The sequence below is a fragment of the Metarhizium acridum genome (genome assembly GCF_019434415.1).
Source record: "Metarhizium acridum strain ARSEF 324 chromosome Unknown scaffold_572, whole genome shotgun sequence".
NCBI classification, from domain to species: domain Eukaryota; kingdom Fungi; phylum Ascomycota; class Sordariomycetes; order Hypocreales; family Clavicipitaceae; genus Metarhizium; species Metarhizium acridum.
The window spans coordinates 1-22,235 of record NW_027094042.1 but is presented as its reverse complement, the minus strand read 5'-3'; the positions used below and the strand labels follow the sequence as shown (position 1 = coordinate 22,235).

Below are 22,235 nucleotides of genomic sequence, written 5' to 3'. Positions count from 1 at the left end.
GAGAATGTGCTAGACACGATGCTGCACGAGCTAGCGCATATTGTCCACGGGCCACACGACCAAAAGTTCCACGCGCTCTGGGACAAGCTGCGCGACGAGTGCCAGGGCCTGATGATGAAGGGATACACGGGCGAGGGATTCCTAGGCCAGGGACACCGGCTGGGGGGAGCGAGCATGCCAGACCGGGAAGCACGTCGTCTCGCCCGCGAGGCAGCCGAGAAGCGACGCATCCGCGCATCACAGGGCTTCGGATCCGGCCAAAGACTGGGCGGAACCGCGCCCCGACCCGGTCAGGATATTCGGCAAGTCATCGCAAGCGCTGCTGAAAGGCGAAACGCCGTTCTGAAGGGCTGTGGCAGCGGGCGGTACAACGATAGAGAGATTATTGAAATCGCAGACACGGCCACCAGGAACGGCTTCAAAACACAAGCCGAGGAGGACGAGGCGAATGAAGTCGCCATCGCCCAGGCCCTCTGGGAACTTGTCCAGGAAGAGGAGAAAGCGAAACATGGTCAATCTTACGTACGCCCGTCGCCCAACCATCCTGAGGGGACAGGTGCAGGCGGGTCCCTCACTCGGGAAGCCGTTGGCATACAGGGTCAGGCCTCACGCTTTGTCGCTGCCGCTCGAGCTTCAATCATCCGAGACCCGAAGGACCGGGGTCAAGGCACAGCGGGTTCTGGAAACGGCCAGGGCCCGGATTTTTGGGTCTGCGAAATTTGCACGTTGCACAACCCGCTACGATATCTCTCCTGTGAGGCCTGCGGGTCGGAACGGACCCAAGGCAAGAGGACGAGGTCGGTAGAGTCCGTAAAGGGGCCTGCAAAAAAGAAGACTACTGCCACGCCGGCTGCAAGCACGATAGACTTGACAAGGGATAGTCCGCCGAAAACGAAGACGCACCACAAAGATAGACCTAGCAAAAAGCAGACCCAAAGCTCGGCGGCTTCGCCCTCGTTGGCCTCAGAAGCACCTTGGGTGTGGATATGCAGTTTTTGTGGGACGGCTATGGAACGACAATGGTGGACGTGCTCTCTATGTGGCAAGATGAAGGAAAGCTCCAAGTAGGGTGTTTGATGATGGATATATGATAAAACCTGTGTATGCAGCTATACAGCCATACAGTTCGGCGTGCGGCTAGACAAGTAGATATATGCCTGTAATAGTATGAGGGTAGAGCGACTTCGGCGAGAAGATTATAACAACTTTTTTTTTTGGTATACACGGGAAAATTCCTATTCATCGCGTCGAGTACAACTATGGCCCCCCTCTCTAGTTGTGCACATGTCGTGTTTTGATGTAATGGGACAGAGAGGCGTAGGTTCAGCAGGCCTCCTTTATGTTCAGCATAGGGTTCTTCGCACGAGCTGGAGCCGACGTTTCAACGTTGCTTGATCAGAAACAAAAAAGGCTCTTTTTTGTTGAGGCAAGATTTGGAAAAGTGCCGATTGGAACTGGAGAAGATCGGCTGGGTAGGGGACCCTGGACGCCCACGACCTGTCGTGTCACCCACTGGCAAGGGTAATTAAAGTCTTTGGGGCTCATCGGGCTGACCAGATGACTGGTCGCACCTGTGATGTAGGCCCTGAAAGAGCGGAGTGCTTCGAATTAATATATCCAAGCTTAGCTGCGTGACTAGTCGGGCACAATATGGCTGTAGAGTCTGGTGCAAACGCTCATCTAATACCGCATCTGCGAGTGTCCGCCATGCATGCAACGCATGTCCTGGATGTACATATGTAGTGGTCATGTGTCAGATCCTGACACCTTGCCCATTATCCTGAGATGATCCGTTTGGCAGCAAGCGGCATGGTACGGTGCACTCATCTTTCTGTACGTGGCAGCAACTTTGTCTGAATGTGCCTAGGCAGACCAACCACACAACGGGCAAATGCAAGAAGAAAAGCTTTCATCCACCTGCAGACAGGGAGGGCATCATTCTCCTTTCTGCTGTAACTTGTCTGACACTAGGGTCAGGTCAAGCCGCGTGCTGCGGCGCTGCAGGTTGCAGCGTGTCGCTCTGGGTGCTGATTGATCAACGCCCGGAGCCGTGTTCTAGACACTGATGGATCGCAGAGGCGTAAGGGTCCGGGCCTGGTTGGAGATGTGATGACCGGCCCCTGTCCCTGCAAGCCATGGCTGATAAAGAGGCCCACAAGCTTGGCAATCGTTTCAAACGCAAATCCCGACGTCCGCAGATCGAGGGTTGCGTGGGCGAAAGTGGAGGAGGACCAGAGCAGAAGGACTCGTCTAGCTTTTTGACAGCATCACCGGTTAAAGGCGTTGGCCAGCCTATCTTGGCTATCCGGATCAATTAGCACCAGATAAAGTATCAGCTTGGCCGATTAACTTCGGGGCATGTCTGATTCCGTTGACTGATACAGCGCTCGTCTTCTTGGTTGTGCAGTAAGTGACCACGGGGGTTTGGACACCTTACTCTTACCACTCAATTCGTCCTCCGTCCAATTGTATCCAATTGACTTCCTGTCCATGTAGACTAGCCTTGTTGTTTTAGAGTACTGGCTGATGAGTCTTGATGCCAGACATAAATCCAAAGCAGGGCAAGAACAACAACGACAACAACACCGCGCCCCTAGCAGAGAAAAAAAAGTCACAAGCGCGAGATTCCTCGCTGAACCATGGTTTGACACCTCATTCTTTCATGCTTGACGCTGCATGCACGCCGTTAGACCAACTCGCCAGCTTGCCCACTTCTCGGATTTGTGCCTGGCCTGGTGCCGAGGAGTTGAAGCCGTTCCACAATGTTGCATAATAGCAGAGAAAAAATTGCTACTGTCGGTTGAATCGTGTGCCACCAGCACGGAATTGTACAACTACCTACTAGTAGTTAAGATAAGTGACATGTGCATCCAAGTGCAGCAACTAGATTAAAGCGGCTATAACGTGGTCAAAGAGTCGTGCGCACGGGTCTGGACCTTCAGGCTGATCCTGGCTAGATAGGCGGCAAGTCTCCAGTTTACTTCAAGGTATTTCTTATTTTATTTTGTTGGCGTGGGTAGGCAGCATTATGCCCAAAGAAGAGCCAGATATTCAGTCTATGGGTGACTTTTGTTCCCGTTCCTTGTTTCTGATCTACTTTGCAACAAGAGTTAACGGCCTCCACATTTGCTAGAGATGATGCTCCGTTGGCCCGTTTCTCCGTGTCTTGGTAAGAAGTCTGGATCTGCCCTGCCGCCGAGACCCGCCATGTACATCGCCGGAGTGCTAGAATAGGAGTGTCCATCGCTTCTGGACCCATGCTCGAGGGAATGTTTCGAGAGGGGACTGTTTCGAAGATCCATCGCCGGGTCATAGGAGGGCAAAAGGGGTAATGAGTACTATTGTCTATGACTTAAACGACGTTGTCCGCATTACACGCATTACAATGTTAAGCAAGCATGATTCAAGGCTGAGAACAAACAGGAGCCAGGAAGAATTGTTTTCACCTAGCCATGTCCAGAGGTGCGAGGTACTATTGGATGGGCTGGAAGTGGTTACGCCCTGTCGTATTTACGGGTTTCCAGTGGTGCCCATTCTCCGCTAGTTGCTTCTGCGGACCCTTCAGAACTGATTTCCATCTGGTCACAGGGCGAGTAGGGCGAGGAGTCGAAATGGTGTGTGTGGTGGACGGACGGATGCTTTCCGTGCGCTAGCTTCAGCCACGCCCAAGATTGGAATAATTCTCTGATGGCTGCTTGGCCACTCTTAGCTGCACCCGCTGATACCTAAAACTCCTCCATGGACGTGAAGATATACACACCGCCTCTGGATGTAGGCCTGTATGGAATCTCGACCTGGTGGCATCTACTCCATATGGCCATGATCTTGAGAAGTTCAAATGTCACCCACCGGCATCTGCATGTAGCCGTATTCGCAGGGTCCTTTCCCCTTGTTAGACTCCTTCGTGGGGTGTGGTTCATGTCGGCAACTGTGTCACGATTTGGATCAATTGCGGACGCCACGAGGCTACTTGCTGGGAGACTGGGAATACTAGCGCTCCATGCAGCCACCTGGTAACAGCTCTGTCGACCCGTCTGGACCATGCTTGGGGCAATGCCGGAACTGGCCCTGATCACAAATAGAAAAATCGGGCGTGGCCTAGCGCTCAAGTGCGGCAGACAGCCTTCAAAGTCGGGTTGTGTGGGCGGGCTGGGGCATGGGACCTGGGACCTGGGACGTGGAATAAATATCCTGTGTGCTCAAGTGTAGTAGATACCTACCATACGTCAAGTGCGGAGTACCTGGGTACGTATTTCGTATCGTGGTACAATACTCTGAAATCGAGAAAGAGTGTACTATGCGTAGGTTGATCCGCCCATCGGCCGAAGCTCGACATCGACAGGCTGTCCAGTCCATTCAAACTATAACAGAAGCGTTTGCGTTAGTTGGTGTCAGAAGGTAGTTATATATTCCCACGAGGCTGAAGTTGCATGCCAGCTTACAGGATTGGCTTCGTATGCCGTTAATGTGATCCGTATTGGCGAGACAGAAAGAGGCTCTATCTAGTGACTCTCTCGCTCTCTCTCTCCTCTTCGTGGCGGCAAAAAGGCACAAAGACACGTACCCGAGGAGTAGGTATTCAGTCAACCGTACGGAGCGCACAATGGATGTTGTACATGTACAAACGGAGTTCTCTATATCAATCATGGCCAGACGTTGAAGGCTGTTGTCGTGACCTTGCAAATGTGCGTGCTCCTGGACGTCAAAGTCCAGACCCAGTCAGACCACAGTTGATCGATCAGCTTGAGCATTTCAGATGTCCCCGGCGCTTGACCAATGCCTGTTTGGCCGTTGACCGTTGACCGTTGACCGTGAACCGTTGACCGTTGACATCCGTCGGCTGGTCGTTGGCCGCTGGCTGTATGGCTATTGTCTTGTTGTCACCTTGATGCCGGGCCTATCCATGCAGCGGCCGCCAGTAAGAGCCTTGCGATGGAAAAACACAGCGAGTTTCACCAAACTCGACTGCTCCTGGCATATTGATGCCCTCGACGAGGCACCAAGGTACTGCTGCGACCTGGCCGTTGGGACCTGGCTGTTGTTGGGGGTCAAGCTTTGAGCTCGGGACGCTTGCAAGCCCGCGTTGTGCCTGTTCTCCATCTCATGCACGTCGTCTTTCTCTTCGCACACCACACCGTCCTTGCCGTCACCCCCCCCCTCCTCCATCGCCACCACCTACACACAACACAGTTTGGTTGGTTGTATGCCTGGTCCACCTGGTCATGGTCTCAGCTGCCGCCGGTCGTACAAGCCATCCCCAGGGCCGTCCAGGATCCCGGTCGTTGGCTCCCATGCCGTCGAGAATGCCATGGTGCGTCTGTAGAGTTCGGTTGGCGTCTGAAAACGCATTAGAGTCTAGAAACCACACTTGTTCCGGCTCCTTTTTCCTTTCCATCGACACTTGCGAGCCGACTTTATTGCCCATCACCCGTCATCGACACCATTGTTTCTTCGGGGTGCCATTCTATCCTCCTTCAGGAGTTTGATTGAGCCTTCCCAGACGCCCAGATATCCGGGTGGCCCTAGTTCGCATCACTCGGCATTCCAGTACTACTAGCCATCGATCCATCGACCGCAAGATAACGGCGCTACCGCCACCACGACTGCTATTACTACTACTACCGTTGCGACTCAAATACCAAGCTCTGGGAAGTTTCGACCAGTAATACATTCCGATTTCCATACGCTTCGAGTCTCAAACCCTCGTCTCTAGTAGTTACACGGCCGCAAACACATGTCATTGCTGTTGGATTACTTGTGCTTATTCGAGTTATATCAACGACTTCACTTCGGTGGGTGGTCTATATTGTGTCGACGACAATCTGAAACATCCTTCGCCCGCTACACCAACGAGTAAGGTAATATTGTTCACACGACCGAATTTGGAGATATTTGTTTTACCGCGGTGGCAGAGATTTTTGCTCCCACGATCGAGGGCGGTCGCGGACCGTCCCCAAGTCGCTCTGTCTCCCATGTGCGAACGCCGGTGTGCGATATCATGGCTTCCGAGAACTTGGCAGAGGGCAATGCTGCCTCACCTGACATAGCTGCGTCGGCCGCTCCAATTGCCGCACAGGATCAAGTCTCACAACAGCATGAACTCGTCATCCCTCTCGTTGACGGTGGCCCAAAGCGACCTGCCTTGGAAGCGTTGAACGCTGCGCCAACTCACCACGATGAAACCCCTCGTCTTTCCGACGGCCGGCGATTCCTCCGGGACCCCCTCAGCCTTGCGCATCAAGGAGGGCGATCTCAATCCCAAAGCCCGCTGCGGCTTCCTATCCCCTCGATAACCCCCGGCCAACTGGCATTTTCCGCGATGCAGTATTTGCCCGTACCCGTCATTGTTTTAAACAACTTGAAAACAGTGGTTCTAGCAAACGAGGCCATCGGCCGCATGATGGGCCTAACATCCGAGACCACGCCACAAGATGATGCTACCGCCGCGCTTGAACATCTTCGGGGTCAAACTTTATCGCAAATCGGGATCGACATGTTGCAGGATGGCAGGCCGGTTTGGATAACTTGGGAGTCCTTTTTGGATAGTCTGGTGCAGGAAGTTGGCGTTCGTCCGCCTCCGCCGCATGCACAGCAACCTCAATTCCCCCAAGCAAACCCCGGTGATGCCACTCCTACGCTAGACTTGCCGATCCCTGCCACCGAGCCTCGCTGTCCTTCGATGGCTCTGCCTTCTCAGGACGCTGTCATTGAAGTAGTAGTCAGCAGGAAGGACATGAATAAGACGACTTACGACAGTCGATATAAAGCCAGGGCCTCCGAGTACCAAGCATTTGCTAAAATGATTGTCACTGTCTGGGAAATTGAGGATAAGCAAACCTTCTTCACTCTCACATTTACAAACACCAATTCTGCGGCCTCTTCACCACCCAATACTAAGAAACTTGTTGCAAAGCCGAGCGTTTTGGAAGCTGCTCATCGACGGACAATTGCAATTTCAGCTCCATCGTCCGTTGCATCAAGCCGGGACTCGAATTCACCTTCCTTCTATAGCCCAGGCATCGTCACCATGTCATCAAGCCCATTCCCTCCCATGGGCCCGCCGTCGCTTGCCTCGCATTCGAGCACGCCATCCCTGCTGCAAAAGATAACCCTCATGAAGGACGCCTTGCTTGACAACACCCAGATGCCCATTCTCGCCATATGGAAAGATGGCAGCGTCATCTTTCCTAACAAAGCCTCGAGACAGCTGCTATCTCTGGATGCCGATTTAGATAGCTGTGACGACGGCCTTGATCTTCTACGGAAATGGGACCTATGGGATGAGAATTTTACTAGAAAATTAGACGTTTCTGAATACCCCATTTCTGTTCTCCTTCGCACAGAACGTCCGTTTGCGAGCATGCGCGTTGGAATTGTAGACCGCGACGGGAAGAGGCTCATACACGATGTACTTGGCGAAGCAATCCGGGACGATGTCACCGGGGAATTTCTAGCTGCTGTGGTTACGGGCCGAGATGTAACGGTTATCACGGAGCAAATCACTCAAATAAAAGAACGAGATGACGAGCGTTTCAAGCTGATTTGTGATACAATGCCGCAGTTAGTTTGGACGGCGTCCCCGGATGGACTTCACGACTTCTTCAATACTCGGTGGTATTCATATACTGGCCTTAGGCCGGAGGAGTGTCTCGGCATGGAGTGGCAGATGCCCTTTCACCCAGACGACAGAAACGAAGCACTAACCCGATGGAAGCGGTCTCTAGAGACTGGCGAACCGTTTGTAATGGAGTACCGTTGTCGAAGTAAAGAAGGCGAATGGAGATGGTTCCTGGGTCGTGCCTTGGCGGTGAGAAATAAAGATAGTGGTGATATCGAGAAGTGGTTTGGTAAGACGAATTGTAGTGGTCTTTCGGTGGGAGAGCAAGGGACTATGCTAATCAACGTCATACAGGCACATGTACCGACGTTCATGAGAGCATTGAAACCAAATTTGATGCCAAGCGAACTCGTCAACAGCTCCTAAGCGTCATTGCTCACTCTCAGGTCACCATCTTCACTGTAGACCCGAACCGCCGCGTAAATATGCTCGAGGGTGCCTTGATATGGAACCATACATATGAAGACGTTCACGACCCGAGTCGATGGTATATCGGAGAGAATATGCACACCGTCTTCAACCGACTTGTGGATCAGCCCCCGGAGGGCGAGCAGCTAGACTTTCTACAGCCCATCGAGGACATACTGCAAGGACGCACTACCGAAGACGTTAAAGAACACGGCCTAGATGACCGCTGGTACCGGACTCGCTTTCTTCCCATGTATGGCAAAAAGACTCACGACGGCAAGACGACAAGTGATAGTACCATAGAAGGGGTCATTGGTGTCATTATGGATGTTACAGAACTGCGCGACCGAGAAGAGGCCTTACTGAAGCAGTCGCGGGAGAAGCGAAAAGCGGTGGCGAATGAGGCTGCTGCGAAGGAAGCCAACAGATTGAAGAGTCAATTTCTGGCCAACATGTCCCATGAAATTCGGACACCAATTACAGGCGTTCTTGGCATGGCCGAGCTGCTCAGCCATATGGATTTAGATGAGGAACAAAGAGACTATCTTGATAATATTCAGAGCTCAGCCACGTCTCTATTAACAGTCATCAACGATATTCTCGACTTTTCCAAAGTGGAATCTGGCCGATTGGACGTTGAGGAAGTTCAATTCTCTTTGTCATTAGTTGTCAAGGAAGTCGTGCGAATGCTCCGGTTTGCTGTGGAACGAAAGAACCTCGATTTCCAATCAGACATTGGGAGTGATATTGAAAATGACATGGTTGTCATTGGTGACCCCGGACGCGTACGGCAAATAATCACAAACCTACTAACGAACAGTATCAAGTTTACAAACCAAGGTTATGTGAGATTCTCTGTCACCACAGAGTCTGAAACATCTGATTCGATCAACATCAAGTTTGTCGTTGAAGATACTGGTATTGGCATTCAAGAAGATGTACGGAAGAGGCTCTTCCAGCCTTTTAGCCAAGGTGATGCGTCTACGGCCCGACGATTTGGCGGCACCGGTCTGGGCCTCACGATCTGCAAGAACCTTTTGGACTTGATGCATGGACGGATTATTTTGGAATCAACTGTTGATAGCGGAACGAAGGCCTCTTTTTGGATTCCCTTCAACAAGCCCCACGGGCCAAGACAATCTCACCCAGTCCAGAGCGGGGCTATTCCAGATCGATTGCAGTCGGATTTAAGTATATCATGTAATAGCTCCGAGTATGACCAGGTTGGGGGCACATCTACGGGCTCTGATGGGATCGGAATATCTTCGTCAATTCCTCGTCGACGCCTCTCCGTACGCACTCCTCCTTGTGTCGATCAAGACATGCCTCGAACCGAACGTGCTAAGACGCATATTCTGGTCGTTGAAGACAAGTAAGCCCCAATTCTGTCCGTACCATTGCAACTGAAGAGGATTTACAAATTTACTGACAACACCTCTCAGTCCTGTGAACCAAATGATTGCCATAAAGACAATCCAGAAACTTGGCTTTCAGGTCACTGCAGCATGGAATGGCAAAGAGGCCTTGGAGTACCTGATGGCCACTTCTCGAGGCCAAAATATGAAGCCAGACATGATATTGATGGATGTGCAGATGCCAATTATTGACGGATACAAGTGCACGCACCTCTTGCGTCATCACTCCCCATACAAGACTTTGCTGCAGGATGTCCCAATTGTGGCTATGACGGCATCTGCCATCCATGGTGACCGGGAAAAGTGTAATAAGGCCGGCATGGATGACTACCTGGCCAAGCCAGTGACAATGAACATACTTGAGAGGATGCTTATACGGTGGTGTCTGTCGCGACGCAAGGTATCAGCAGCAGTAGAGGAATCTTCGGACTGCTCTCAGATCAGCGAACATTGCGATAATGCAGGAATTCCTCATGTTGGGGTTGAAGAACAAGCCACCGGGTCCGAGCAGCGAGTCCAGGATGAACTCCATGGCAGCCCCATGACGCCGAGACCTTTTAAGACAGCGAACGGCCAACCCGAACCATCGCCACTTGATTCTCCTGCTGTCCCCGGGTTGAATGTACAGGTGAGGCATCAGGAAGGCGAGAAAGAATTGTCCAGCATGCTTCAAGAGAATAAGTTGATTGATGCGGCAGGTGGTCCATCCTTTTATCGTACCCCGTCGTTTCAGGGACCAAGCTCTGGAGAGGCGTTGACTGAGGAGAATATGAAGAAGCTAAAGAGCGAGACTAGCCACCTCGACAGGTAATTATCCTGAAGAGAGACCACACCATGGTATGGAAGAGGTTAAATTTCACGCCAACCTACCGAAATGCGTTGAACCGGACACTTGAAACTACTATTTCAGGTTCCAGACGGACAATTGGCGCAGTGAATAATTTCTCATCGGCATACCATATTATTGCATTAAAACACAGAAGAATGCATCCAGTCCCTAAAAGACACGACATATGAACCCTTTATAAAAGACAAGGAATAATTGCGTAACCGCAATGGGGGGCGTTAGTCATGCATCACGTTAAGCTAACGCTGACCGCAATGACCGTATATGCAAAAACACCCTTAATACATGCATCAGCAAAGAGAGGGCTATATACTTGCATTAAGTATGACTTAGACTGATTTAAGAATTATGAGACATTGGCACATGGCGGTGGGTGATTTTGGTGGGGGGCACTAGTATTTGGATATATCTTGAACAGGAACATGCATGCATGGCGAAGGGAGGCAACGCCTGTCGCGGGATATTTTAAACCAATCTGGCATGATTGGAGGTAGATGGTTTTTATTCGAGCGTCTTTAAATATAATACATGGGAAGTGATTGTACATGCGCCGAGTGGTGATAGACGTGCCTCCTGTGGAACCGTGCCATGCACCACCAATATGAATTTGAGGAGGACGCTGCTGACTGGAATGGGTTGGAACTCGTAATGTATCTTTCGCACAAGGTCGGACTGATACGTGGAAAAAGTGTGGCAATATTCAGGACACCTTGCAACATGATTGATTGCCCTGCTCACATGTGTCGACTCATAATTCAAATATAAAAAAAGAAAAAAAAAATCATATCCGCTACCCAACATGACATATTTGTATTTCCTGATGTGTACATAACCTCACCTGCATTAAACCAGGAAGAATAAATCCCAAAAACAAAATCTAGAAATGCTCCTTCCAGAACCTAAAGTTGACCTCCCGTGCAGTAGCAGCCTTACACGCCGACTTAATGTCACGAGCTGAGAATACATGTTAGACATTTGGCTTGATCTTGGCGTCAGGATGAAGTTTGAGGTCCAACTTACCAGCTGCGGAGGGACCGCAGAAATAGACACCCACTGTAGTTCGCATGCTACCCTCCAAACCGCTCAAATACGTCCTGTCAAGGATACCATCTCGCATAGTGCTGAAAAGCCTCTTAAAGTCAGGGCGACCGAAGTGAGTCCTTGATTTGAGTTCAGTAAGCGGGTCCATGTCGGCGCCTACGCTGTTGAGCACAATATTTTGCGTAGTGTCCATATCGAGCTTCTGAGTGAGATAGGTGTGAATCTTGAGGAATTCTACGCCGGAACTACCGGGGATGCGGGCAGCCTCGTTGGACTGCTCTTCCAGCGACGACAGCAATGTCTGGAACCATTCGAAGGAACCGGCGTCCTTGCAAACCCAGATGAATTCGACACGGCGAAGTCGGGTAGGGGGATTAGGAGAGTTTCGAAGATGCCAAATATTCTTCAAAATAGCCGCCCAAGGAGTGACTCCAATACCGGTACCAATCAAAACAGCGATTTCGTTTTCGAAGACGTCTTCGGCGGGGGCTCCATAAGGTCCGTCGATTCGGAGGCCGGGCATCTGCTGTCCGTTCTGCAGAGCAACTTCATACATACCCATGGGGTCAACTCCTTCATAGAGCTTGGCTTGAGCGCCACCAGCACCAGTCGCATCGCCCAAAGCTCGAGTAAAGTCTCCAACCTGTCTGACGTGGATAGACACGTATGGGTCGAAGGGGCACGATGTGATGGTGAATGGATGCCACTGGTACTTTGAGATCGATGGGACCTGAATGAAGAGCCACTGACCGGCCTTGTACTTGAATGATGGCTTGTTGAACTGAAGTTCGACGACATCGTAAGGGTGGCGGACAACCCTGGTAATTTTAGTCTCCCGGCGAGCTCGGATTTCACGGTAAAGACGCTCAATCAGGTAAAAGCCTCCAGTCCACAACTCCCAACGCCAGCCAAGGTATCCGATGCAGTGCGTCCAGTATGCCTCTCCGGCGAATGGCGAAAAGGCATCGACTGAATCACGCACAAAACATCCGACGGTGTGTGTATACAGAGCCAGCAGAAAAGGGATGAAAAGATGGTGGGTATACCAGAAAGTTTCAAACGACTGCTGACGGATACGAGAATGAGCGGTCGTATACATGAGCAGCATGCACAATAACATGACGTGGCCAGTAATGCCGCCTGCTTGAGCGTAGTGAATTTGGAGGGCGCTAACAGGACGGATCTGTGTTTCCTCGACGTTGAAAAAGTTGACGTAATGGGCGGCGACGTGGAAAACGGTAAAGACTAGCAAGGCATAGGCAAGCTGTCTATGAAACCACAGATTCTCGTCGAGAGGGAGGAAGCGAAGCTTGGGTCGAAGCCAGCGCATCAGTGTGCGGCAAACAGGAAGAAGAATAAGCATTCCGTCAACGCTAAGCACCAGACCGGCACCTCGAGAGATCCAGACGGAGAACTTCAAAGTGTTCAAGCCGGCTAGTCGATCATCCGCAGCTTGCTTGTACCTGTATTGCAGAGTATTAGACCACTGTTCCACTTTGGAGGATGAAGAAAATCGTCAAATCCGTATTTGATAGCTCTATACTTACCATCCATAAGCAAAGATGCCCCAGTGAAATGTCCAAAAAAGGATGTGGAACATCATCTTCTGAGGGGTGAACTGTTTGCGAATTAACTCGCGGTAACCTAATTGTCCCGCCATGGTGAATAATGTGACCGCTTGCCGAGCCTTGAGGATGGTTTCAATGTCGACCGGCGACAGAAGTGGACACAAGCACCAAATATCTATACAGTATTCTTGTCCGGGCTCTTCCCAAGATTAGTCGGCCCGTCCGGAGCTTAAGACACGGCTCTCTTGCTCGCCCAGATGCACAAAGTGAACTTCACAGATATCGACTCTCGGTTGACCAAGTCTACCCGCATGCGCAAATCTTCGAACCAATTATAGTAGGCGAAAGTCGAGGAAAGAATGTAGACACAATTAGGCACGAACAAAATACAACAAAAAGAGAGCGATCTGAACCAGCAGTAGCGAAAGGAAAGAAGTCCAAGCCTCTGCCAAGACGGAGAGAGAGAGCAAAGATAGCAATTGAAGGAAACAGTGGCGCAACGTGGTTAAATGATGCTGACGAGAGATGGCGGGAACAATTGTCCAAGGCAGTGACGGATCGAATGAGCCGAGTCGCAGGTGAACTGGGGATCTGACACTGGCGGAACTGTAGCCAGGCTATCTTTTGCACCCGGGAACAGCAGTACAGTAAGCTGCGTCTCATTGATCGTGAAACTTTTGATTCTGCCAGGGAATATCTAGCCGTTGCTCACAGAATCAACAACGGGGGCAAGGGGAGGAGATAAAAAGGTGGCCTGGAAGTATGAGAAGTGCTAGCACGGTTCAGAATCGTAGATCAGGCGCTGCAGAGGTTCGGAAGCCGCGATGGACCCTGTTAGTTGGCCGAGATTTTGGAGATGGGATGGTATGGAGGAACGGGGGCATGCGACAGTCAGTGCGTGAGGCTGGCTTCGAAACCTTTAACGTTATGTCGTTGGAGTTATTCGCGTGTTTCGAAGGTTGACGGGGTTGGTTATGTGCGGCAGATGTCAGCAACAGGCGTTCATGGTGAGGAACGCAGAGCAAGGCTCTCATTCCCTTTGAGAGTGCAATGGCGAAATGAAAACTCTGCTGCGATGGATAAGACTGTGAGGTTGATGGTGCCGTTTAATAACGAGCAAGGCGCCTGTCCGGTCCCATGGTCTTCCTGCAATAATAACCTATGCCGCCTGTTATGCATCGAAGCCCCCCCTCTTGGCAAGCACTTTGACCGCAAGGGCCTCGTGTGAAACTGGCAAACGTTGGCTCGATCCAGGACGTCAATGGTCGAAGAATCATGACATCGGCGGCCACCAAACCTCTTTAGGAGAGGGGCCACTATTCCGGGCGCTTAGAGATTGGGGTTGAGCCAACGAGATGTTGGACACGGGCCCCGGATGGATGCAAGGTGACTACGCCATCGTCAGGTCGATTTCTCCAAGCGTTCCAAACGGTCTAGCTGTCCAGTGCTCGGGATTGTCTGTAACAAATGGGGCCGGGGCAGGGGGTCAGCGGCTTCGACCTTGGACGTTACGACTGGGGTCATTAAAGTCGGGCTGGTCCAAACCGGAAAGTCGGTATTGCGGAATCGCGGTGTTGCGAAGTCGTACAAGCGCGTGCGGCACTTCTCATCAGACTCAGGACGAGCACCTGTTCAAATGCAGCTGGAAGACTGCGTAATAGGCAAACAACAAGAGGCGAAAGTATGGACGAACGAGTTTGTTGCACACACCAACGCCGCGTACGATATTCAGTATTTGAATATTCAGCCAAGGGGGCACAGCTCTTTCTATGCGCCAGTGGTACGATGCGAGGAAGGAGCGAGGCATGAAGATGGCCTCGTCCACATCCCAGTCCAATGGCGATCAATGAATGGTATGATCATGACCGTGACCACCAAGAGTCCTCGGTGCCCATTTAAACCCATTTAATCCCCCCACGCCGTTCCAACGTCACCAGACGCAGTGCCGAGTCCTGGCTACGCATTCATTATTAGCACCGCGAGCCTTGCTCTCTCGGAAATCTACCCCGAAAACTTTATCAAGTTCAGATGTTTTCGGGGGCTTTGTCCATCGTTGTCTTGGTTGCTTTCATGGCCACCAGACCATGCCCTGGTTGGTGGCACCTTCGGACCCCTGGTCGTCTCATCATGACGGTGATGAAACTACGCACCAGAGATGAGACAATTGCCGATACAGCTCGGTCCCTGCGGTCAGCGCAAAGTGCCAGGTGCCAAATGCAAGTAGTAGACCGAAGGAGGAAGGCGTCTTTCCAATACAGGTGCGTCGCACAGCAAGTTCAAGCGATAAATCATAAGCCTGAATGTCACCAAGGTCGAGTCGAGTTTTTGGACAACATCGGCCGGCTAAACATGGCCAAAGTGACTGGTATCTCGAATCACTAGGCGTGGTATGATGGTATCAATGTCCTCCATGCTGTGACACCCTTTCCTCCGTACACAGCTCGGGTCTCGAATTCGAAACATCACAGGCAACCTCATTGTCATTTTGCATGAGAAAAATCTGGTTTTGTTTTTCCCATTGAACGTATCACTGACTCATTGGCCCCATTCGTCGATCAGACCCAGCCCAGCATATATGAGAGCTACCCTAGACTTGCCAATACCTGCCAAGTTTAGAGCAACAAACAGTGGTTAAAGCATGTCTACGAGACTCATTCGTAGGTGAAGTTCGAGGATAAAGGCCCCAGGTGTGTAGACGGAGGGGGGTTGGTAAACCCTAAGCAAGTCATTGGACACTTGACTTTCCCGAGTGGCACATGGTTGGATGCCATCGACGCCGAGACGTGAAGAAACCGACATCAAATACCACTGAAGACCAAACAACCTATAGTCATGCCTGGTCATAAAATGACATGCAGCACGATCAAAAAAATGTCTAATAGATAGTGATTGGATCAAGATATGCCACAATGATTTGAGGTGAAGAATGAGTGAGAGCCGTCGCAACGGCAGCAGCTGTTGCCGCTAGTGCAATCAATCCAAACCAATGTGAGAGCCATATAATTCGAATAAGTCGACATCCCTGCATCCCAGAAATAGGCAGAGTGTCCGAGTGGTCCAAGGAGTTGGATTAGAAATCTAATGGGTTCGCCCGCGCAGGTTCGAGTCCTGTCTCTGTCGTCAGGTTCTTTCTATTGTTCTGTTTTTTTTCTTCAATAAATTAGGTGGTGACAAGTTTCTTTTTTATTTTTCTGGTCCCTGCTTGGCAAGTGTTCTGTGGCAAGTGGGCAGTATCCACTTTGTTCATCGTGGTTGTGGCTTTGCGGCGTGATGTTTGCAGGACGGCTACACCTACCTGTAAAGTCCCAGTGAATTCTCTTTACTCAATCTTCCACCTCCACCCCAAACAAAGTTTGACCCCGTCCACTCCGTAAATAATGTCCAATTGGTGCCTTCTTGCCGATCTGGTACGGACGCCTCGTGCCAAGAAATTAAGCTCATGACGTAACGCGAAATACTGTGGGCATTTGTGATGCAACCTGCTCGGGCGTAAACTCTGCCAACGTCCAACTGCAACGGCCTGCTACAATTGTCAGTTTTGATACCCATGGTCTCACCGCAGTCGCGCCGTCAAGGCTTTACTCCGCAGGGCCACCGCCGTCATGCCTCTGGCCACGGACGAACATGATGATGTCCGCCGGTACCAGGCACCATACAGCGCTCGCAGACCTGTGCCTACAATCTCCAGGTACCGCGAAGAGAAGGCTGCCAGGCAACAAGAGTCAATGCGAAGTGACTCGGATGAGGAAATCGCCGCAGAGCCCCCCGTCGTCACGGCTGCCGATGAGGCGAAGCATGAACCTTCGCCCTGCCCCTCTCGCGAGGACGACGCCAAACGTGACGACACTCACGCCGACACCCCCGAAGATACCTCCCAGGTTGACCCGGCCTCAACCGATGTAAAACAAAGGAGAAAAGAGTTGAAGCTCAGGCGGAAGGAAAGGGCCGAGCGGGAGGTGACGGATCCCGTCACTCACCTCCCCGTCACTATCCACGACTTTACAGACGAGGCACTCAAGGAAACAGTCCTGGATCATGCCGCTTTCAAATCCGAAAAGCGATCTGCTACGGGCTTGAGTTTGAAACGCGATTCGACTGAGCAGTCGCAAAGTCAGGCTCGACAGGCTCGACACCTCCAACATGTTCACGAGAGACTCAACAGCAGATTTCCGCCTCCCGATTTTGATTTATTGAATCAAACCATTACCGCAATCAACAATCGAGGGCTGACGTTTGGCCTTGCGGGGCTTGCGGTTGTCGTTCTGTCTGCCTCCTTTCTTGGAGCATTTTCCCATGGACGAAAACAAATAGCGCCCGGTTTCCGAAGCTGATAGTGACAGCAACAAGTGGTGGATGCTCTCTATCCTACTCGTAGCCGGTGCTGCCGCCGCAGTGATTGCTGGAGTACGAGACTACAACCACTCGCAAAATCAACAACATCTTCCAAGATGAGGTTTGGGATGCTCACCGCCAGCAGCTCGCCAAAGACACTAGCAAGCACGAGACTGAGACAACTATATGGCTCAATTCCGTGTTGGGAGCTGTTTGGCCGCTGGTAAATCCAGATCTTTTTCTCAGTCTGTCGGATACTCTCGAAGATGTCATGCAAGCTTCCCTCCCTAAGTTGGTTCGGATGGTGAGCGTTGAGGATATTGGCCAGGGAAGTGAATCTATTCGGATACTGGGCATTCAATGGCTGCCAACGGGGGGCCGCTAGCAGGTCTGTAACTACGAGTGGCAAGCTCACGTCGCCCGACGATTCTGAGGGGAATACCGGCAGCCAAACACCGGCGTGTAAGAAGCCCTGGCGAAATTGGCGACCCCGAGACCTTGTCAAAGGCTGAAGCTGTCGCCGAGGGGATGGAAGGTGAAGAAGGCGATTTCGTCAATTTGGAAGTGGCGTTTGCGTATCGAACTCGGTCCAGCTCGCGAAGCCTCAAGGACAGAGCCAAGGACATGCATCTCTACGTGGCATTCTATTTACCTGGAAACATCAAGATACCCGTCTGTGTAGATTTGCTTGGTATTATCGGAACAATGAGGATGCGTCTACAGCTGTGTCCGGATCCGCCATTCTTTTCGCTTTGTACAGTTACTTTCATGGGACAGCCGAAAGTCGACGTGCGGTGTGTTCCATTGAGCCGTCGTGGTCTCAATATCATGGATATTCCACTCATTAGCAACTTTGTTCAGAGTGCCATTGATGCCGCTGTGGCCGAGTATGTCGCGCCAAAGAGCCTGACCGTGGACTTGAAGGATATCCTGGCGGGTGATGATTTCAAGAAGGATACAGTCTCGAGAGGAGTTTTAATGATACACATCAAACGCGGATATGATTTCAAGATGGGAGACTCGGCAATACCTCTTATCCGAGAGGCGAGTTCCGATCCTTATGTGTCGGTTGGGTGGGCCAAGTTCGGCAAGGTTCTCTGGAGTACGCGCATTTTGAAATGTGAAATGGAACCTTGCTGGGACGAAACGTGCTTTGTCCTTGTCACCCCGGAGGAGGTGAACATTGACGAGAGACTCCGCGTCCAACTATGGGATTCGGACAGGTTTACGGCGGACGATGATCTGGGACGCATTGAAGTTAGCTTGAAGGAGCTCATGAAAAGTCCTGAATCGAGGGGAAAGATTTGGCATCGAACCGACGGATTCCGTGCTCTCAAGGCCGGTGATAACATGCCCGGAAAGCTGGAGTGGAGCGTGGGCTACTTCCCCAAGGCCCGAATTCAGCAAGGCCAGTTTGACAAGCAAACCCATGATCCTAAAATTCGATCGATGGAACAGCTCAAAGACAAGGTAGACGAGACTTGCGAGCGAAAACTTCGCGAATTTATGATCAAAGAAGGCCTCAAAGTGCGTGACGAGGAAGAATTAGAACAGCAAATTATTCAGGAGATGAAGGCACAAACGGATGCCATGATATGCTCGGCGCCTCCACCAGACGACTATCCCAGCGGTTTATTCAGCATTCAAATCCACAACATTACTGGTCTTGAAGTCGAAAGACTAAACAAGCGTCAGCCTGAAGATTATGATGAGGCGAGCGATGAAGAAGAAGAGGGTGATGGACTGCCCAGCTCTTACTGTACCGTCATCATCAACCACAGCAAGACATTCAAGACGCGAACAAAACCACAAAATGCAAAGCCCTTCTTCAATGCTGGATGCGAGCGTTTCGTCAGAGACTGGAGAGATTGCGAGGTATTTGTCTCCGTCCGGGATGCGAGACTTCACGAAGACAATCCCCTTCTAGGGATTGTTCATCTCCCCCTTGCGGAGCTCTTCAAGGACCGCTCCCAAATCATGGGATGGTACCCCTTAAGTGGCGGTGTCGGCCGTGGTCGCATCAGACTATCCATGGTCTGGCGCAGCGTCCGACTCCAAGCTCCCTCTAACCTCTTAGGCTGGCACTACGGCACCGTTGATGACATCCAATTGCCGTCAGCGAAAATTGCCAGCCCGAGCTGAAGTCGTGTAAACTCAAACTCAAGACCAGACATCAGCATGGCAAAAATGCGACCTACAGGAAGCAGCGGCAAGTGGAACGTCCAAAAAGGAACAGCACCTCCATTTGGCCGTCAAGAAGCGCTACAGCAGCTGCATGGTGGCCGTTGAAGTTTCGAGACAAGCGCTTTCTGGGGGACAAAGTCTCTGCATTCTGCGTCCTCTGGCTCAAGGATATCCCCGAGGAACAGGAACAAGATCTCGAGCTTCCCATCTGAAGGGTGATTATGAGCGCGCAACGACGAATTGTTTAGAAGACTGCGGTGAAAAAATGGGCACTCTGAAAGTTAGACTGACTTTCTTGCCCGGAATGGTAAAAAACCCTCTTTTTGCTGCCTCTCACGCGAATAATGCCACTAACATCTTTTTTTTTCTTCCCTGCAAAGGGTACTGCTCATTCCCGCTGGGCAAGTCGAAATCAACATACCCGCGACGTGGTCGAGGTGATTGACACGGCCCGCGACAATCTAGACCTGGACAAGATTGAAAGAGAAGCAGGTATAGTGGATGAGGAAGCTTCCAGCGACAGTGACAGTTCGTCGGATGGAGTAAAGGAGGAATTGCCGGATGGGAGTGCACAGCATAAGCAGGGCTTGATGGACCAGTTGAGGGATTACAAGCGGCGGGACAAGGCGCTGCATAGGCAGCATCGAGGCTTGATGCAGTGGAAGGTGAGACATGAGGCCCTCTACTCCCAGGTTGTGAACTCTTTAGTCGTAGCAATGCTAATAAGCGTAGGTCCCGAGGACGGCGAGATGGATGAAGCACAAGATAGGAAAGGTGGAAGAGAGCGTGTCGGGGCTCTTTGACCATCATAGCAAGCAGCCGGGTATTGAGACGGAGGTATAAAAACGGCTGGGTGCACACAGAATACAAGGGACAGGTATTTGTATAAAAGGACCAGGGAATAGAGTGTATTGTGGGAAAAGTGTCAAAGACCGCTACAACTAGACGTTATATCAGTATAAGCAGAGACTTGTGGAATGACAGGGACCATCGACACCAAACACCAATAACCGCCATGTTGCAATGCCGACCCCGATTTCGACAATACTTTCAATTGGCGAGTTACGATACTTTTTTCCATCAAAAGAAAAAAAAAAACTGACGCTTAGCTTTCCCAAGTGGAGTCATGCCCAAAGTCCGTCCCCTTCCCTTTGCGATTCTTGGAAATGATGTCAAAACAGCTTCAGGGCTCCCGCGAGCGATACCGTCCCTCTTCGCCAGCATCGTCGCGATAAACGATCCTGTTCCATAGCAGGGATGGCGGGTGTACCCGTCTCTACGGCCCTGGAGGTACTTGAGCCACGGGAAATCGGGAAATGATGTGCGCAGGCGAACATTGCAGTTGGGGCAGTTTGGCGGTACAGCACGCCAAGCGACCCATTGGACGAGGCTGTGAATGGCCAGCCCATGATAGACGGCTTGGAGGGCAAGAAACAGGTGGATGAGGCTTCCATGTCTAGAGTTAGCACGCTGGGGTAGAGCAACTGCTTATGCTCAATGACTTACAAGTTTGCCAGCAGCGGGATTGTAGCATACGCAGCCAACATGCTGAGCCCTGAGGGTCCTTCCGTCGTAATCCAAGTAAAGACCAAGACAATCATATAGCCAGACGCTAGGGCTACGTCGTAGCAGAACACGGTTACCGGGTGGACAATGATATCCCGAAGGGTATTCTCACGTGGCGGCTGGTCGGTCCCTTCCACGCCGTGCTCGCCATCATCTCTCTTGCGATGGAAGCCTAATACAACAGCAGCCGCTACAATAGAAAAGAACTGGGGCAGGAGACCCAAAGCCGGAACGGGATGGTGCTTAAGAATGCCATGGACGAGACACAGAGGAAATGCCGGGATGAAGAGAAGTGCGGCGAGAATGCGCAGAGAGCTAGTGGCTGAGCATGTTGTAGATGCCATGGTGCCTGTCGCCTTGGCTACTGTGTTTTGGTGTGAGGTCAAAGTGATGAAGCAGGCGCTTGAGGCATGAGAAGACGGTGCTGGATGGCGACTTGATTTCATATGACGAGATGTGATGAGGGGCAGGTGCTTGAACTCCTTCTTTAACGCGTCGTCGTTATTGGAGATGAAGCGCTCTCCAGGCAGAAAGAATGATTATGACACGCCCCTTGCGAGGCGACCACCATGGCGGTAGATAACTACCTACCTAGGTAGTTATTGTGAGTTAGAGAGTACGTATGCTGATGCTGGTCGGGCCAATAGACGAGCTGGTAGCCCCCATGCGAGCGGTGCTCTGCGACACGGTTGAAGGTGGTGGGTGGTGGTTCGGGGGAATATGCCAACGGTTGGAGACGGGACGCGTATGCAATGTGCAATGTGCGGGTTGTGTCTTTAAGTCGGTTACGAAAAGTTACGAGATGGACGCAGGAGGAAGGAAGGATTTTGCAATGGAAGGAGCTAGGTAGAAGCTGTATGGCCCGGGATACGCGTAGCGGGCAAGCAGCCAACACGCTGGCGGCATGGAGTGGTGATGCTCTCTCAACAGGCGCTGGGGGATGTGACAAACATGCCACATTCGTTCACGAACACCGGCATGAGGTCAATATTCTCGGCCGATGGACCCAAGCTTGCGTTGTTCGCGGAGTGAGTGTGACACTAATGGGCTGGCTGGCCTTTTTCGAATGCTTCCTGAATCTACAAAGTGGCAAAACCCTGGAGAAAGTGTACTGCTCCGCACAGCGAGGCGAGAAGGGCGGCAGGAAAAGACGCGAGTAAGCAACCTGTTGATGTGCATAACATTTGAACAAAGGAACGCAATTCATGGCGGTAAAAATATGCGTGGTCACATGGCCACTAGGCACAGGGCCCAAC

The 22,235-nt window shown here is 51.4% G+C and overlaps 10 protein-coding genes and 1 non-coding gene across 11 annotated transcripts; 7 read left to right on the top strand and 4 right to left on the bottom strand.

The window, feature by feature from the left end:
- Nucleotides 1-18: 18 nt before the first annotated feature.
- On the top strand, nucleotides 19-1,068 carry J3458_020146 (uncharacterized protein; the record flags this gene model as incomplete). The annotated part of the gene is made up of 1 exon (XM_066121871.1): nucleotides 19-1,068. One exon carries the CDS (start codon nucleotides 19-21, stop codon nucleotides 1,066-1,068), a length of 1,050 nt encoding a protein of 349 aa, XP_065973046.1.
- A 2,657-nt stretch (nucleotides 1,069-3,725) lies between these two features.
- On the bottom strand, nucleotides 3,726-4,043 carry J3458_020145 (uncharacterized protein; the record flags this gene model as incomplete). The annotated part of the gene is made up of 1 exon (XM_066121870.1): nucleotides 3,726-4,043. One exon carries the CDS (start codon nucleotides 4,041-4,043, stop codon nucleotides 3,726-3,728), a length of 318 nt encoding a protein of 105 aa, XP_065973045.1.
- An 823-nt stretch (nucleotides 4,044-4,866) lies between these two features.
- Nucleotides 4,867-5,166, bottom strand: J3458_020144 (uncharacterized protein; the record flags this gene model as incomplete). The annotated part of the gene is made up of 1 exon (XM_066121869.1): nucleotides 4,867-5,166. One exon carries the CDS (start codon nucleotides 5,164-5,166, stop codon nucleotides 4,867-4,869), a length of 300 nt encoding a protein of 99 aa, XP_065973044.1.
- Nucleotides 5,167-5,998: 832 nt separating this feature from the next.
- J3458_020143 (uncharacterized protein) lies at nucleotides 5,999-12,792 on the top strand (the record flags this gene model as incomplete). The annotated part of the gene is made up of 3 exons (XM_066121868.1): nucleotides 5,999-7,847; nucleotides 7,913-9,398; nucleotides 9,469-12,792. The coding sequence occupies 3 exons, from the start codon at nucleotides 5,999-6,001 to the stop codon at nucleotides 10,250-10,252; spliced, it is 4,119 nt and encodes a 1,372-aa protein (XP_065973043.1). The 3' UTR covers nucleotides 10,253-12,792.
- J3458_020142 (uncharacterized protein) lies at nucleotides 11,166-12,989 on the bottom strand (the record flags this gene model as incomplete). Its single annotated transcript, XM_007817217.2, has 3 exons — nucleotides 11,166-11,242; nucleotides 11,309-12,792; nucleotides 12,877-12,989. 3 exons carry the CDS (start codon nucleotides 12,987-12,989, stop codon nucleotides 11,166-11,168), a joined length of 1,674 nt encoding a protein of 557 aa, XP_007815408.2.
- A 1,936-nt stretch (nucleotides 12,990-14,925) lies between these two features.
- Nucleotides 14,926-15,279, top strand: J3458_020141 (uncharacterized protein; the record flags this gene model as incomplete). The annotated part of the gene is made up of 1 exon (XM_066121867.1): nucleotides 14,926-15,279. One exon carries the CDS (start codon nucleotides 14,926-14,928, stop codon nucleotides 15,277-15,279), a length of 354 nt encoding a protein of 117 aa, XP_065973042.1.
- Nucleotides 15,280-15,935: 656 nt separating this feature from the next.
- On the top strand, nucleotides 15,936-16,017 carry J3458_020140. The gene has a single exon. It is a non-coding gene; the product is annotated as a tRNA-Ser (tRNA).
- Nucleotides 16,018-16,232: 215 nt separating this feature from the next.
- Nucleotides 16,233-17,228, top strand: J3458_020139 (uncharacterized protein; the record flags this gene model as incomplete). The annotated part of the gene is made up of 1 exon (XM_066121866.1): nucleotides 16,233-17,228. Exon 1 carries the CDS (start codon nucleotides 16,500-16,502, stop codon nucleotides 17,226-17,228), a length of 729 nt encoding a protein of 242 aa, XP_065973041.1. The 5' UTR covers nucleotides 16,233-16,499.
- A 108-nt stretch (nucleotides 17,229-17,336) lies between these two features.
- J3458_020138 (uncharacterized protein) lies at nucleotides 17,337-19,371 on the top strand (the record flags this gene model as incomplete). Its single annotated transcript, XM_066121865.1, has 1 exon — nucleotides 17,337-19,371. Exon 1 carries the CDS (start codon nucleotides 17,758-17,760, stop codon nucleotides 19,369-19,371), a length of 1,614 nt encoding a protein of 537 aa, XP_065973040.1. The 5' UTR covers nucleotides 17,337-17,757.
- A 257-nt stretch (nucleotides 19,372-19,628) lies between these two features.
- Nucleotides 19,629-20,466, top strand: J3458_020137 (uncharacterized protein). The gene is made up of 3 exons (XM_066121864.1): nucleotides 19,629-19,720; nucleotides 19,794-20,078; nucleotides 20,146-20,466. Exons 1-3 carry the CDS (start codon nucleotides 19,679-19,681, stop codon nucleotides 20,254-20,256), a joined length of 438 nt encoding a protein of 145 aa, XP_065973039.1. The 5' UTR covers nucleotides 19,629-19,678; the 3' UTR covers nucleotides 20,257-20,466.
- Nucleotides 20,467-20,810: 344 nt separating this feature from the next.
- J3458_020136 (uncharacterized protein) lies at nucleotides 20,811-21,348 on the bottom strand. Its single transcript, XM_066121863.1, has one exon. The coding sequence runs from the start codon at nucleotides 21,321-21,323 to the stop codon at nucleotides 20,916-20,918; it is 408 nt and encodes a 135-aa protein (XP_065973038.1). The 5' UTR covers nucleotides 21,324-21,348; the 3' UTR covers nucleotides 20,811-20,915.
- Between the last annotated feature and the right edge of the window lie 887 nt (nucleotides 21,349-22,235).

Bases quoted from the DNA above. Each gene is read 5' to 3' on its own strand.
- J3458_020137 (XM_066121864.1), top strand. From the start codon at position 19,679: ATGGGCACTCTGAAAGTTAGACTGACTTTCTTGCCCGGAATG. The intron at 19,721-19,793 runs GTAAAAAACCCT...TTCCCTGCAAAG, and splicing joins TGACTTTCTTGCCCGGAATG to GGTACTGCTCATTCCCGCTG. The intron at 20,079-20,145 runs GTGAGACATGAG...TAATAAGCGTAG, and splicing joins GAGGCTTGATGCAGTGGAAG to GTCCCGAGGACGGCGAGATG.
- J3458_020136 (XM_066121863.1), bottom strand. From the start codon at position 21,323: ATGGCATCTACAACATGCTCAGCCACTAGCTCTCTGCGCATTCTCGCC.